Raw genomic sequence first — 15829 nt, 5'->3', positions numbered from 1 at the left:
CAGATTTTTCATCTATATCAGCAATCATAAATAGGTTTTATTGAAAATCGTTTGGAAAAACCTTTCATTAACTTAACTGCCTTTCCTTTAATACCAGTACTTTGTAGGAGTGCATTGCTTATTTATATTTTCATATGTGCCACATTGAAATATTTAATTTTAAAATAAATTATAATATAATTTTAACAAAAATATTTAATGGTTGTATATATGTTTAATATTTATATATTCATGTTTAAAAAATTAATATTTGTACTGGCATCAAGGGTATTGAGATGTCAGTTCGTAAATAAGCTGGTTGCTATATTTAGTTGACAACTGTTTGTTTTCTCCAAAAATGCAGATACTTATCTGTCGAATCGCTTAAGTAGATACTGCAAAAGCGAACTCGTTTCAGTGGCTCATTCTGAGCGATTCGCGATGGTCTACTATCAATTGCGTTCCTCCAGGACGCCTCTCCTCTGCTGTTTGGCTCTTTTCGTTCTCTATCTGCTCTACCAGTTACTTGGATCACTCCAAATCTTGAATAACCTACAGGGAACTAAGCCACAGCCAGCATCCCGGCTCAAAAAGGGTAAGTGGTTTGTATACATGTGAAAAAGAAATATAAGACAGTTGAGGCTACCAATTCGTGTACTTCTTGCAATATGAAAACTAAGTCCATTAAATGCCAACAAAAAACAATTTTCGTAGAAATTATTCAGAGGGGGTGCTAGCGACCTTTTCAAAATTTAACACCTGTTGTTTTTGCTGGCTAAAACACGGTTGATGTTTCCATCCACCGATATATTTGTACTGTAAGCAAACATTTTTTTTGTTGACTGCAGTTGCAAGTGAGAAACCAGACTTCGAGTCGGTAAACAACACAACAGACATAATTTATTTAAATTAAAACTCAGCTGGGCTTGTCTTGCAGTTGCTGTTGTTCACCATGGAGCCCATCCAGGAATTGACGCCGAAAGCAAGGAGAGCGCGGGATCGCAGCAGGAACCGAATCTGGAGGACCTGCTGCGGAGCAAAGAGAACGAGGACTGGGTGCGGCTGCGGGCCGACCAGTGTGCCCCGTATCCTCGCTACGATGACATCGAGTTCACGAACCCCTACTTCCAGCTAACGCGGCATGAAAACCTGACGTACTACCTCTATGGGGCATACTACGACCGGAGGCCCACGATACCGGAGATGGTGGTCCTTGGAATGGTGACCAGGTGTGGTGGTTCCTATCCGGCCTCCTACTTGCAGGTTTGGTACGATGGCGATACCCAGCCAGAAAAGTTGCCCGTTCACCAAAGCAAATTGGGCTGGTACCCGGAGTGGGGTCATCCAGAGGCTGTTGCATTTCCTACGCTCTTTTCGTTTCAAATGAAATCCCAAAGGGTTCCACAGCTGGTGAGTCTGGTCTTCGATCCCTGTGCGGTGCCAAAGAATGCCTTTACGGTGGTGCCACCGCCACCCGAGGAGCCACCAAATGCACAACGTCCAAAGCGAATAGGAGTTTGTGTGAAATATCTCACATTTCCCGACGTGGACATGACCGATAGATTCGTGGAGTGGCTGGAACTGATGAGGCTACTGGGTGCCACCAAGGTGACCGCTTTCGATATCGGGCAACTGATGCCCAACACAATGAGAACCCTTGCGCACTACACGGAAGCTGGCGACGGATTCTTCGATCTGCGGAAATTCCGTTTTCCCAATGAGACCGCAGATCACGAGACATTCCGTGCCATGATTATCGAGGTGCTGCTCTACAATGACTGTTTGTACCGGAGTCTGTACGATTTCGATTTCGTGGCGGTGGTGGATGTGGATGAGGTGATAATGCCACTGGGTGAGCATCGCACCTGGCAAGATTTGCTGACGCATCTGCAGACCCAGGATGTGAATGCCACCACTCGCTCTAGCTATTGCTTCCGGAATGTGTATTTTTCCAAGCAGCTACCTCCGGACGAGAGCATTTCGGAACAATTCTTTATGCTGCGGCATGTGATGCGGGTGGCGGAACACTTGGATCCCCACTCTGCGATCAAGTGCCTCCATGATATCAGCTATGTCACGTTGCTGCACAATCATTTTCCCTTTCAGTGGATGAACGCCAGTGGCCCGTACCATGTTGGCATCGATCTTGGCCAGATGCAGCACTATCGCTATACCGAAAATCTCAAGTCCTTGGTGGATCCGCCGCCCGTAAGGGATGATAATATCCGACGATTCCAGCACCAACTCATCCACAACTCATTGGAAGTCCATCGGCAGCTGGCCCAGAGTCGAGCAGCATATTGATTATATTTTAATTGCTTTTTCGTTATATTTAAGAGGCTTAAATTGGCGGCTGCGCCGGCCAAGGGCTTTGTACAGTACGTGTCCCACCTTTTGACCCCGGGCCACGTCGGCAGGATAATAATTGCTTATTGACATGACGGAGTCCGGAGTGGTCAGGGCGCCCAGGTGTGCCGCCAGTGTGTGCCGCAAAAGTTTGCTTTTTCCATTTAGCTTAGCCACATCAAGGGCTGTACTTTCACCGCCGGTGATATATAGATACTGCTCACAGTCCACGGGGGATATACAATTGATAAGCCATAGATATGGTGCTCTAACCGCCTATTATTTTTTTTTATTAGCATAAAATAAGTACAGGAGTCCATTGCTGGTTTTGTTAGTTTGTTTTAAACAGGTTCCTAATAGATTAAGAGCGAATTGTTATTCTTTTTTGATTAAATATTAAAATTAAGATAACCTATTACCTCTAGCTCTAAGAGTGAAGTAGGCAACTTCCTTATGGATAATAAACAGATTAAACTGAAATCCAAATAGAGTAGAACTCAATGACAAAGAAGCCGCAGCAAAGCAACCACTTTCATTTTCCAGCTTGCAACGGAGCAAAAATTAATTTGCTTTACATTGCAATTTTGAAGTGGACCCGAGAAATTTATGGCAATCTACTTTGGATGTAGAGGCAACTTTGGTATTTGATTCGGTCATCCGGCGCATTCCATTCAGCAAAGAAAGAGCTTCGAATTGCAAAGACTTTGCTGCAGACAACAGACTTGCTGCACATTGCGTATACGCCCAGTGAACCTTTGACAATACTTCTTTTTTTTTTGTGATTAGTAACGAACGAGCCTTGGAAAACCCAAAAATAGAGCCACTATTGTTACTTTTCCATTAGGCAATTATCTGAGTTTTGAGGTCGTCTCGAAGATTTTGTGTTGGATTTTAATCTTTGGAACTGGGACAGAAAACAATTTGGGTTTTAATTTGATTCCTTTGTAGAAAACGATGCTAGTTAATTCACATAGGAATTTCACAATTTCACAATTTGTGCCGCTTTGAGCGAAGTCCACAATTTATTTTTTCAATTAGTGTGAATCGAGCGAGCCTCGGGTAAATGGGAAAAAGAACCGAATTTAAGCCAGCATTGTGCAACGCAATTCCTTGCCTTTCAAACATGAGTTTCCAATTAGACAACTATCAGATTCTCACATTTCAGAATTGATTTCGATTTATCTGCAGGTCTGAGAAAAACGAAACCAATATCCAAGACTGTCAATGGCAAGATTAAATTGCATATACGCTTATAAATTGCTTGCGAAATGCTAACAGTGCTTTTCAATTAGTGTCGGCTTAAAAATATCGCCCATCACATTTTCGCTTTGTGAATTATTGAGATTTATTTTGATGGGTTTCTTTTAAAATCACGTGCAAGTGAAATACATTTTTCTGCATTTTAAATGACTAAATTCCAAAATTCCGAGAGACCCGGGCAGTTGGCTGCCATAAATTGAAAACATTGTTTAGGACTTGTGGTCGCATTGTTGTTTTACTTCAATTAAAATTATTGCCCAAAGAGCCAACGGAATAAAAATGAAAACTTTCTGTTGATTCGCCGGCGGGCAAAAATCTGACCAGATTGCAATCAATGCGCTATGAAAAATTGTTCGGTTTTTTTTTGGCCAATTCTCCTTTTGATGGCCAAGCTCCAAGTTGGTCGTAAACAATCGACTTGTTTTTATTAATATTCCTTTTTTTCTCTGGCTCGCGGGAGCGGCCAATACAACTCTATTTATTAAAATTCAAATTTATTAACAAGGCGAACACAAAAGCATTTTTTTCTTGTTTTTTTTTTTTTTTTTTTTTTTGCAGCCAAAAAAGTGAGACAAAAATGCGTGTCAGGATATATTAAAATATTAAAAATGGACGAGGAAAACGGCAGGGAAATGGCGAACGAAACCGAGCTGACAAATGAACGTTAAAAGTGCGCGACAATTTTTTATTTCCTTTTCATGCCCGAGCCTTTTGAATTTATTATAACACAAATAACAACGGAGGCGTCAAGGGGGGGCGTGGCCAGCCCAATGCCAATATCCAGGAAAAATGGAATGGCAATTTGATGGTAGTCGCCTGGTCCTCCTGGCGACGACGTGTTTTTATCGCTGTCTATTCTTGGGCAATATTCTCAAACAATTATCCCGCTAATAATGCATATTAAAATGTAAATGCCCGGCCAGGTGGGCGATAGGGGGCGTGGCCGAATTCATGGCTCCAAATTTATGGCCAACAGCCGTTGACAAAGCAGTGAATAATAGAACGTACATACAAGCGGCCTGTTAAACCGAAGGCTCTAATTAATGCCAGCCGTAACTTGGGCCAAATTGATGGCTAAAATAAAAATGTGCTGCTGAGGAAACAGGTTAACTCTCATGATCACTTTTTAGTTAATCGTTAAAACATCCGCAGATAAGTATGAAAATGTTTTGTACTTTGTTATTAAATCTTACCAAAGAGGTTATTACTTTTTGATTTTGAGTAACAACTAACTAACTTTATTTTTTATTTTAGAAATATTCCATTTGTAAAGGGGCTACTTTTAACTTGGTAATGGAAAATAAATCGACTCCCTGAGCCAAATGATCGGGCGGCATATTTGAAAACACATTTAGTGTAAGCTCTTGGCCCGGCTTTCTCCTCCCTTGGCCATATCATTGTATGGCCTAACTTCCGCTAATGGGCCAACTTGGCATCATCGTGGCAACAGTCACGCGCCCATTTCGCAGCGCTATAATTCGAGACGCGTCGGACGGCCCTTGAACTGACTTTTCAACTTGGATTTGGCCCGACTTCCTTTTTGGCCCGAATTTCCGGCCAGGCTATGTATACGGTATATTTCATAAATTTAATTGTCACGTACTCACATGGATCTAAGCGTGGGCTCTTGCCGCTATTTGGGATGGCATATAATACGTGTTTATAACTGTGTTGCGCGATTTAGGCCATAAACGTGTGCTTCGTGACCTACGTGGCGTATACGTTACTTGTGACGCGCTAAATGATTTATTTACTGTATTTATTTAATCTATTTGATGACCCTGGACCCCTGATCTCGGCCAAAACTTTAAGGTGCTTTCGATAAATTATTTATTTACTCAATGTTATTTGTGGAAATTCACTCTTCATTTGCTTTCAAGCCTAACCAATATTTTCTCACCATTTATGTGTGTGCATTATTTATGTTCTTTGCATTGAACTTTATTGACAAACAATAATTGCCATTAATTGCAAATAAAGATTTATTCTCATAAACAAATTTGCATATATTTCTTATTTCAACAAAATGTTGTTTTTTTTTTTGGTTTTTGACAAATAAGACCTTAATCTGCATTGCTGCAATGCATAATAAACTAATAAATTGCAAATCATTTCTGATTTTATAAAGAAAAGATGACATTGATTTTATAAGTCTTATGCCAAGATTTGAGTAAGGAGAAACTTTTGCAATTGCGGTCCATTAATTTTTTATAAACTACAAAACTTAAACATTGTTGTTTGCTGCTGCACTTTTCTTCAACTCTTTCTTTTTTTCTCTCATCTTAACAGTTAAGCAGTTGCACTGGCTTTTCCCATTTTTCTGGGAAAATATGGGATGTCGTTTCTAAACAGCAAGTGCTGCACTCGAATGTGACACGCATCAAATCACTTTACTCGAGTGCACACTTAATGTCGCTTCAAATGAGCGCAGCTGAGCACTAATACATATGCTAAGGGATGGCGAATGCGGATGCGGATGTGTGTGCGAATGCGGATGTGGATGCGGACGTGGGTGGATTGTGCAGAAATAACCCAGGTTAAATGCAGTCGGAACATATGAAGTTTAATGGCAGTAACTTACCATGTGCTAAATATTTAAAAATATATCATAAATTCTAATAAATATTTTGCCACTTTTGATGAATTTAACACAAAGACAGCGGTAATTTAATTAAATCGATAAGAAGCTATCAACTATATTCTCAAAGTATCCATAGTTCTAATGGCATAATTGCTCGTGAAATCATTGAATAAAATCAAGAAAGCCGTTTGCCAAACTTCGCTTCGTTTATTTCATTTATTTCGGCATATTGTAATTAAAATGGACGCCCGAGTTTCGGGCACAAGTTTCGTAATAAAAATCCAGTTAATAAACTTGCGCTTTTCTGCTCGAGCATTCAAAATACAGAAATTCATATAAGAGGACTTGTAAATAATGTTAAGAAATGTTCCGTTATTCGCTCGCTGTGTTTTTGGGGGATTTTAATTAAATCGTTTGCCTCGCGCGGCGAAATAAAAAACAAAAAAAAAAAACGAAAGGAAATAAAGTAAAATGAGAACCGAATTGAAAGTTTATGTCAGCGAAAAATGGCGGTTATATCTGTCTGTGTGTGCGTATCGTTATGGGTGTGTGCGTGTGTTAGTGAGAGTGTACGAGTGCATGAGTGTGAGTGCGCAACCCGACGTCAAATATGTTTGAACAACTTTATTATGCAAAATGCCAAACATTCTCCAACTTGTAGACGTGGCGCTCTCGCCTTTCTATCTCCCCTTTCTCCGCTTTCACCGCTTTCTTCTTCGGCTTCTCCCTATCTGTGCGAGTGTGTGTGTGTTTGGTTGTGCGAGTGTGTGAGGATGAGTAGATTGCTGTGCGCGCAAATCTCATTTGAATTATAATGATGACGCCACGCACACACACACAAACAGACATATCGCAAAAAAAAGCGAAAAAATGGAGTTTATGCCATAGAAGGGTTGTTTTTTTTTGGCTCGAAGGGGATATTTGCTTGCAAAGTAATGCCGATTATTACAGGATCTATATATTTTTCATATTTTGCTATCATTTTTAATGACTAATGCTAAATTAATTAGAGAAACGTCTAAAGTTAATGAAATAGTAATTTTTTTTATGATCCCATTGCCGAATATGCAGCAAATTTGCCTGGGTATCAGCTGGACTGAGTCCCGATTTGGCCATAATACCCGTAAAATGTGCCCGCCGCCTATCGTGCATATGGCAAATATAAATATATATATATATTTGTGTGTGTGTGTATGTTTGTGCACGGATGTGTGCTTAGTAGATGGTACATACCTGAGCAAGCCTGCGGTGGCAGCGGGAATATCAGCGTCGTGGAACTTTTGCGCCTGGCCACCGCACAGCCCAAGGATTGCGGCTTGAAGCTCCGCAGCTGCTGCATGAAATCGGAGCACTCCATTAGGGCCACGTCCGCGAAATGCAGGTCGCACAGGATCTGGTTCTGCAGGATGTAGGAGAGGCGACAGAGAAAGAAAACGGGCATCAGTGGTTGGGCATTTGAGTGGTTTGGATTCTTCCCGCCCGGTTGATTTATTCCGGCTTCACTTTATACTGCTTTCTTTTCGAGTTTTTGTGTGCCCTTTTCCCTTTTTTTGATTAAGCCACTTGCCACACATGCATCCGTCATCCATAATGAGCTCGTCTTTATGGCGCCAAAATGGGCGAATGCATTTCAGATGAGTTGAGGCAAATAAATACGAGTGTGGGTAACTTTTTCTCCAAATTGGCAATTATTTTTTCTCCCTGGCCGCCCTCAAAAATCTTTATTATCTCATTTTTAAATCGCGTAAGAAAAGCTCTTACATCATATTCATTTTCAGAGAGTCTCTTGTTTCGCATTTTTGATAAATCAAGTCACAAAAAAGAAGTGGAATGTACAGCAAACTCATTACTTATTTACTTCAGTGCATCACAATGCCACAAAAAAGTCGGAAAGCTTCTTTCGTATTTCAATTAATTTTGGATGAGACCCTTTCACTTGACATGAGAAAATGAAACATTAAGAGTTTGCTGCAGACTGTCAGAATTTACAGATTAACAAAAAAGCTCTTTGTACGATTACATAAATTAAATGGGAGAAGTGATTTAAAATGAAAGGGTACTATTGGTTAGCCAACGAATTGCTAATGTACTTAATCACAATTTTTCTATATTACATATTTAGGAAATAATATGTTAAACAAAGCAAAATACTCGTTGATGATACGATTTAGGGCTATTAACCAGTTAGTTTCCCGCCTGTTTGGTGAACTTACCTTGAATCTCCTGGCCCGTTTTTGGTTGGGCCCAGTCAAGTTCAGACCACACGAATTGCAGCGCAGGCACTCCTCATGATAGTGATTGTTGTCATAAAGCGGCGATGGTTCTGCAATGTAGAGCGGAAAAAGGACACGGTTCAGTTGGGCAAATCAATTCATCGGAGGCCAGAAAACCAGAAACCGAACAGGGCCGAGCCAGCTGGCAAGCCCATTAATTTGCATAACCATCGGCATAATGTGGGGCGGGATTTCAGAATTTCAGTTTTCAAAGGGAAAGGGACGAGGACCAGGATCTGAAACAGAAACAGAACCAGAACCAGAACCACCTACTACTTCTCTACATACCACATGCACCAGCTGCCAGCAGCGACTCAATTACAAACGGAAATGAGTTTCTAATACAGGCAAATTGCAAAAGGATAGATATCCTTGCAGAGCAGCAAAATTGTTGCTTGTCGAGTTGATGAATGGCTGTTGATGGGTTCGCCTCGCCCTCAACATACCCTCTAACCAAGCCCCTAAAGTTTCAGCCAACTTTGGAGGCCAATCCACAGCAATCATAATCCGTCTGGACCCAGCTGAAGTAAAGTTATCGTGAGGCGACTCATTCGACAGCGAAGATGGTGAGAAATGACTTAGGCTGTTCTGCTTTTCTTTTGAATTTAATTTAAAGTCAGCTTTGTTTCAAAAAGTACTGTGTTTTTTTTTTGTGGACTCAAAATTAAAAGGTTACGGCTTGCTGTCTAATAGATAGAATAGCTCATATCTCGTGATTTATGACTTGAAAAAATTGAAGAAAATATCAGTAATGAAAGCCTACATAATTTTCTCAGAAATCCCTTAAACTCCAGCTATATTTGTTGGCCAAGAGAAGTTTGTTGCCAGTGTTTCTCCATCTCCTGTCCATTTTTTTCGTTGTTGTCCTTGTGAAGAGACCTGCCAGGCAGGACCTAGCAATCAAGTAGCTGTAATAATGAGCACGTGTGCGTGGCTCACCCAACCCAGTTGGCAGGACTACTCGGTGTTCGGCACTCAGTTGTTCGCCTCGACACCGGAAATCATAATTAAATGTGGGTCGCATTTCATTAGCTGTCCAAAAGGGCTAAGCGTTGTTTGTGGCTATTGGCTACGTTTCAATGAATTTGAATTTGAGTGCATTCCGAAACCTTGGGTAGCATTTAATTGTTGCACTGGGCGTATACGTGATATTGCTGAATTACATCTGATGGCCGAGCAATGATGTGTGACAGCAATTGTTATAATTGAAGTAGCTAATGTAACCGTTTCAAATTATGGTATTACGCCCGAATATTGTATGAAATTAAATGAAATTCGCTCGCAAGAGTATAGCTTAATCAAAAACCGTTTTATTGCCATTCATGGGAATATAAATTCCCTGGCCGAGTCGTTCGGAAGTGAAGGCCACTGTCCGCCGGGCAATCGAGTTCATAATTCCTCGCGATTGTTTGCCCGAACTTGAATTACTTTTCGCTCTTCTCCCTTGACTTTTTCCCCCAGCTGTCGATACAATTGAGCTCGGCTGGATGAAAGGGCCAGCCCGCACTTTCATTTGCACATTCGCGTCCGTATCGAGGGAGTTGGTCAGGAATTTCTGGCCACTACAAATGCGGGCCGAAACTTTGCGCATATTTTTGCATTAATGAAGCGAGTCCCTCAGTAGCATTTGCATTTGAGTTTGCATTCGATGGCGCGGAGCACTGGACTGGAATGGGACCTAATTGGTCTGCTGGCCCAAAACTAAGAGCACAAACTAATGCAATGAATGTCGAGATATAACCAGAGGGCCAAGGACCTCTGGCAAAAAGCTGGCCATTCATTGCAGCAATCTGCAGACGGGAATCTGCCGCAAATTGCATTGTCAAGTGCAGGACAAGCGACCGAAATGAGCAGCACAAACGGTCAGGATGGCCGGGATGGCCAGGATGGTCTGGTTGACCAGGACACTCAAAAGGGCTGTCATTCGGCTGGTTACTCGAGTCATGGACATGATTCACCTGGGTTACACTAAGCAAAACGAACAGTAAATAATGTTAGCAGGGCAGTTTTTAAATTTATTATTATTACTATTAACCCAATTCTCTCAGTGTATGACTGAGCACTTGACTTCACCACTTCGCTGCCCTATTGTTTGAGATAAATGGAGCATTAAACTGGGAAAAACTATTTACGCTGCTGGCGAATTTTAATCAGAAGCGCGCTACAAATTTGACTAATTGAAAGACGACAAAATGGAGCCCCATTACTCGGGGTCCAGCTATGGCATTCTGATTCCAGCGAACGGAAGGGGAGCACTCTTCATATTTTATTGCTGCGCCGTAAGTTGACTTGACTTGACTTGAGTCGACTTTTACTTGACTTGTGGAGCGGGCTTGCTCCCCATTTTCCCATTTCCGCATTTCCCCATTTGCTTTTATGACAGCTGCCGCATTGAAAACTTTGCATCTGCACTTTGCAGCTGCCCGGGGGCGGTGCTGCGGACGGGGGCGTGGCAGGAAGCGGGTATATAATATAAATTCATGACTTTGATAAATTACCAACTAATGACCCAAAAGAATGGCAAACTTCTGGTTTTTAGTGCAGAAATCAAGCGTTAACTTCTTCGAAGGGTCGCCAAAAATAGGGGCTGGAATTTGGTTTTTATTGTATGCCCAGTCTTTCGTAGAAAGTCCAAAACAATAGCTGCTTAATGGCTCGTGACAGGCGAACTTGGCCAAATCCTACAACTGAGTACAAAATAAAAGGTTGGGGCCTACAAAATGAAATTCTACCTGCTTGCATGCATATTTGTGTTTTCAACTTACTCGTATTTTGAATAAATACAAAACATACATATAAATAAATATTTAAATTATTTATGGTTTTTGGAATAAAATGCAATTCATTTAATATATTTGTTTTTCTTAAATTAAAAAAAAAATAATATAATATATAATAATATTCTGTTCTATAATTTCCTTCGTGGCAGTTGTCCAAAAGACTAGGGAGCAAAAATTGACTGCAAATGCAATTTGTTTAGTTGCATATAAGTAGCTGTCGCTGCGGAAAAGGGTGGAAAAACGAGGAAAACGAGGAAAAATCCAGATGTAAAGTGGCTATGTGGGGATGTGCAGCAGCTTAATTGAGCGTAAATAATATTGGACTAGGGATAGTGGCACATGAGCAGCCACGGATGCAGCACAGAAGCCCGTCAACTTCAGTGCACTTTCATTAAAATTACACAGACACTGCGGGGAAAATAGCAGAAAAATGGCGGGGAAAACTGAGTGGAAATTTGCCTGTTGCAGTGCAATGCCCCTGGTTGCATCTTAAAGCCAAAGAAAACCATTTGATGCAAATGGTACTAATCAATTTTCCACGAAAATTCGAGGATAGTATGTCTGGGGAATGCGATACTTGAAAATTGGAAACGAAAGAATAGCTTTTAGCTATTAGTTAGCTCGTAACTTGAAACTTAAATGTCTTGAGTTTAAAGAATAAATTTGGCTGGTAAATTTTCTACAAACTTTGCAATTAACAACAGCAATAAATTGGGTGAACCACCTTCGAGGTGACGATTAGTCCCTCAAGCAAGGCAGCAATTCGGCCATGGGTCTTGGCCAACTGTGGCCACCGTTTTGGCCAATTATCGGTGGCGTGGGGATTGTCATTGGCCGTGTGAGAACCGCAGAGCATGGTTTGCATGTCAGCCGGTTGTTTGTCGCATTTAGCTGATTAGTGCAGTGCAATTAAATTGAAGCATATCATTTGCGACCATACCAATTTCCCCCATGTGCAGTCGCATTGTCACACGGTCGTTCGAGGGATACGGAGTGGGGTGGGGGGGTCATAATTTCGGGGTCACGCGGGGTCAACGGTGGGTCACGACGGTCGTACGTGCGTATTTATGGGTCAACTGGGACCAAAAGGACCAGGACACACACGCGATGTGCAACCTCCTCCCCCCTCCCCTTCTTATACCATCGAAGCAACAAAAGGGGGAATGATAAAAAAAAGTATATAAAAAGTGCAGCATTAGCGTGACTTTTTTACGACGCATGCTGCGGCGAAATCTGTCAAAAAGATCACAATAAATCGTCCGCAAATGCCCCAGCAGCTTATGAAATCAATAATATTAAATATGCGCACTGAGCTGAAATGCATGCATATTCATATTCATATTCATATTCATACTCATATTCATAAAATCGTGTGCAAGCATTTATGTTTGAGTTTTGAGTTGCACAGCCGAGAATCATGCACTATTCCTTGGGCTGCATAAATATTTATGCATTTAAAGCGTGTCGAAAAAAATATTTAAATACATATTATGGTAAATGAAATGTTACCATTAAATCAGTTCTTCTTCTGATACAAATTATACATTTCTTTTTTATTTTTAAGCAAACTTTGTAGGATTCAGTGCTTTATTCTGGCTCTCATAAGCGTGTTATTTAAAATCTCGCCGTGGTTATTCATTCTCTCCGATGCCAAAAAGCCACAAAAATAGGAATGAAAATAGGAGACGAAGTATGCAACATAAATTCCAAAGTCGGCACGTAAAATGCTTTTTTGCGGCATCGCCAGGCGCGCATAATGCGGCTTTTAATGGAATTAACGTGCGCAAAAATGTTTCGCTGCCGCCGACTAAATGCTCTCGCCCACCAGCTCCGCCCACTTTTCAGCCATTTGCCCCGCCCCCATTGCCACTTGCCACTTGCCACCCACTTCTTGCCGCCCGGTAAGCACATGTGCCATGGGGCGAAAGGCAAGTGGAAAGTAGAAAGTAGAAAGTAGACGACACCAAATGGATTTGGGGCTCAGTGCGCACCATGTACGAATGAGTTGTGATTAATTTTTGGGCCCGACAGGATTTGGGATTCGGGCTTGGCATTGAGATTGCGATTGGGATTGGGATTGGGGCAGCGGCTGGTTTCGAGCACCGCACATTTGATTTATAAACATGAGCCGCACTTTTCGCACTTGTTGCATGGCGTAACGTTGGAGATGCCACCAAAAAAAAAAGAAAAATACGAAAATTGCCCAGAAAAACCGGGAAATGTCGAGGAAAACTGGCAAGTTGCGTGCCAGGCGATGATAATCGTTAATGGAACAAGTCACACATGTCAACTGGCTCGAAAGCGGCATTGGTTAATCGAACTTTTCGACGGATTTATGGTTGCTGCTGGGGCAGCTAGTAAATAATGGCTTGTGGCATTAAATGGAGTATGTTAACAGCGTTTACAAGCTGCCCATTAGCTTAGTGAAGAGTTTAAAAACAATTTTAAGGGTAAGAGTAATAAAACTCGAACTACTTTTAACTTGAATGCAGATTGCAGAACAATTAAGCGTTACATTTTTGCAGCTGCAACAACTTTGCACTGCAATGGGCCAACTTATAAGCTATGAATACAGAGTTGAAACTGTTGAAACTTTTTGCCATTGACAACATCAAAATGTGTACAAAATTGCAGAACATTAAAATGAATATTTCGAGCACAGGTCATGTGAAAAATTGTTGTGTAACTTTCCTTTTTGCCCAGGATAATGAGAGTCCAACAATTCATAATATGTGGATCAAAAAAAGAAAAGGTAAGATTCCACATATTCATATATGGAAATTACTTTTATTAATAGAGAAAGATTAGGCAAAGTTCCGTTTTCTTTCGAAAATTTCCATATCCTTGTGGCATTTTTGGCTGAAAACTAACTTGCAAGTTCCATTTCACATCGATTCCCGGTCACGAATTAGCCGCAGCTCCTGGATTCCCCAGAGACGCCCTTTGGCCCACAGTGTGGAGCACGAGATGTGCGAATCAATCCGCAGACCCTTGGCCCGGAAAACCCACTGAAACTCCGATGGCTTCTGGGCAATTTACATAAAAACTTTGCTCGCCAAACGAGAATACATATTAAAAAGTCGAAAGTGCGGGGCATACGTACGTACATATATATAGTATGTAGATTTTCGGTGGAGGGTTTAAGTAAGCCAAAGTGCAACAAAAGTTAATTCAGTTTTGAAATGGTTGCGAGCTAGCTAGTTCGATATAAAGCCGGCCACAAAAGTAAAGTAAAGTAAAGTGATGGGGATGTGTGATGTGGGATGCATGTGTGTGCGTGTGAAAATCTTATTTTTTTGCGTGGCAGCGAGGGAAAACTTTATCGAAAGTTATTCTTTCCGAGGAATTTGTCTGCTCCCCGGCTCCGCTTTGTATCATCTTTTTGGAATTTTTCGTTTTTTTTTGTATTCCTTTTTGCAAGTAATATTCATGAGACCTGCGTGCGGCTGTCAGCGGCAGGACTCACCTCGTCCTGAGGTCTTCCTGGCCATTAGCTGCCCAGCAATCCCTGCCTGCCAGTCCGCCATCCTGAATCCTCCTCGCTTAATCAATGTCAGCCCAAAAGATCCGGATCCGCATCCGACATCCTGGCTCTGGTTAAATCACTTGGAATTTTATTGAGTAAACTGTTTTGCAATTATTTTCATCCGATGCCAACTCATCCCCCGTCCCAATTAGCAAAAGAGCGACAACGAGCTGCGGCAGATACGTATCCAGACCAGATTTGCTGACAGTCTGCTGGACGGGAGACCTCATCGATTTGACTTTGTGCGGTTGGCTTGATTCGGTGCCTTAGTTTTTTTTTTTTTTTCCAGGAGCGACGACTTAGTTTGGGAAATTGGACTGGTCCAAATGACAGTGAAAGTTACAAAGAAAAGTTGTTCATTTCGTTTGAGTGGAAAGGTAATCATTGGGATTCTTTCAGTCAAAACAAACTGAAAAGTTTTTTTTACCATTGCAGCTAGTTAGGTTTTTGTTTATCTTTCTCTCAATAAAATTGCATGTTCGATTTTTAATCAAAAAAACAAAAGGATAGCATTTTAATTGATTGATGAAATATTAGGAAATTGTTAAAACGATACTTATAACTTTGTATGAACTCATAAAGTATTTAAGATCTTTAGATCGTCCTACGATTCGGCATTCCAAAAATAATTGGATAACTGGTTGATCGCATCGAATCAGGGTTAGTAAGTAAGTCTAATCAAATGGAATTAGTAATCGACCTTAAATACCCGCCGTATTTAAACGATGTGTACTAGCTGCCTGCCTGGCTGGCTGGCTTATCATGCCAAGCCGGGAATTAATTAAATTCTTAGCGTCTGGGAGCGACTACAGGGAAATGAAAGCAATAACTTCAAACTTCAGCTCTGACCAGAGAGAGAGCGAGAGGGATGGGGCTATTTTGGAAAGAGAGGGCGATAGGGTGGGAAGGACATTGTAAGCATTGCTGGTTAATGGGTCAGGTGATTTTCTATTGTCCTCGCCGTTGTCCTCTTTCCCGCCGGACTGCATGTTTAATCCAAATTACTAAAATACACACAGACACGGGACACATCGTCCTTTGTGTGTCCTGTCCATATTCGTGTGTGTGGATGCGTGCGTGAGTG

General features: G+C 41.4%; 2 protein-coding genes across 7 annotated transcripts in view; one reads left to right on the top strand and one right to left on the bottom strand.

The window, feature by feature from the left end:
- Positions 1 to 15829, bottom strand: part of LOC6725817 — a 90263-nt gene that overhangs the window by 24317 nt on the left and 50117 nt on the right. For all 6 annotated transcript variants that reach the window (XM_044923741.1, XM_039297814.1, XM_039297815.1 and 3 more), the window contains 2 exons: positions 8380 to 8489; positions 7400 to 7565 (listed from right to left, as the gene is read on the bottom strand). In XM_044923741.1, the coding sequence (XP_044779676.1) occupies positions 7400 to 7565; positions 8380 to 8489 (276 nt within the window). The remainder of the gene's footprint in view (positions 1 to 7399; positions 7566 to 8379; positions 8490 to 15829) is intronic.
- LOC6740102 lies at positions 382 to 2805 on the top strand. Its single transcript, XM_002076949.4, has 2 exons — positions 382 to 574; positions 917 to 2805. The coding sequence occupies exons 1-2, from the start codon at positions 421 to 423 to the stop codon at positions 2281 to 2283; spliced, it is 1521 nt and encodes a 506-aa protein (XP_002076985.1). The 5' UTR covers positions 382 to 420; the 3' UTR covers positions 2284 to 2805.

Source organism: Drosophila simulans, chromosome X, assembly GCF_016746395.2.
Source record: "Drosophila simulans strain w501 chromosome X, Prin_Dsim_3.1, whole genome shotgun sequence".
Classification (NCBI taxonomy): Eukaryota; Metazoa; Arthropoda; class Insecta; order Diptera; family Drosophilidae; genus Drosophila; species Drosophila simulans.
The sequence above is the reverse complement of the archived record's forward strand: the minus strand, read 5'-3'. Positions and strand labels throughout refer to the sequence as shown.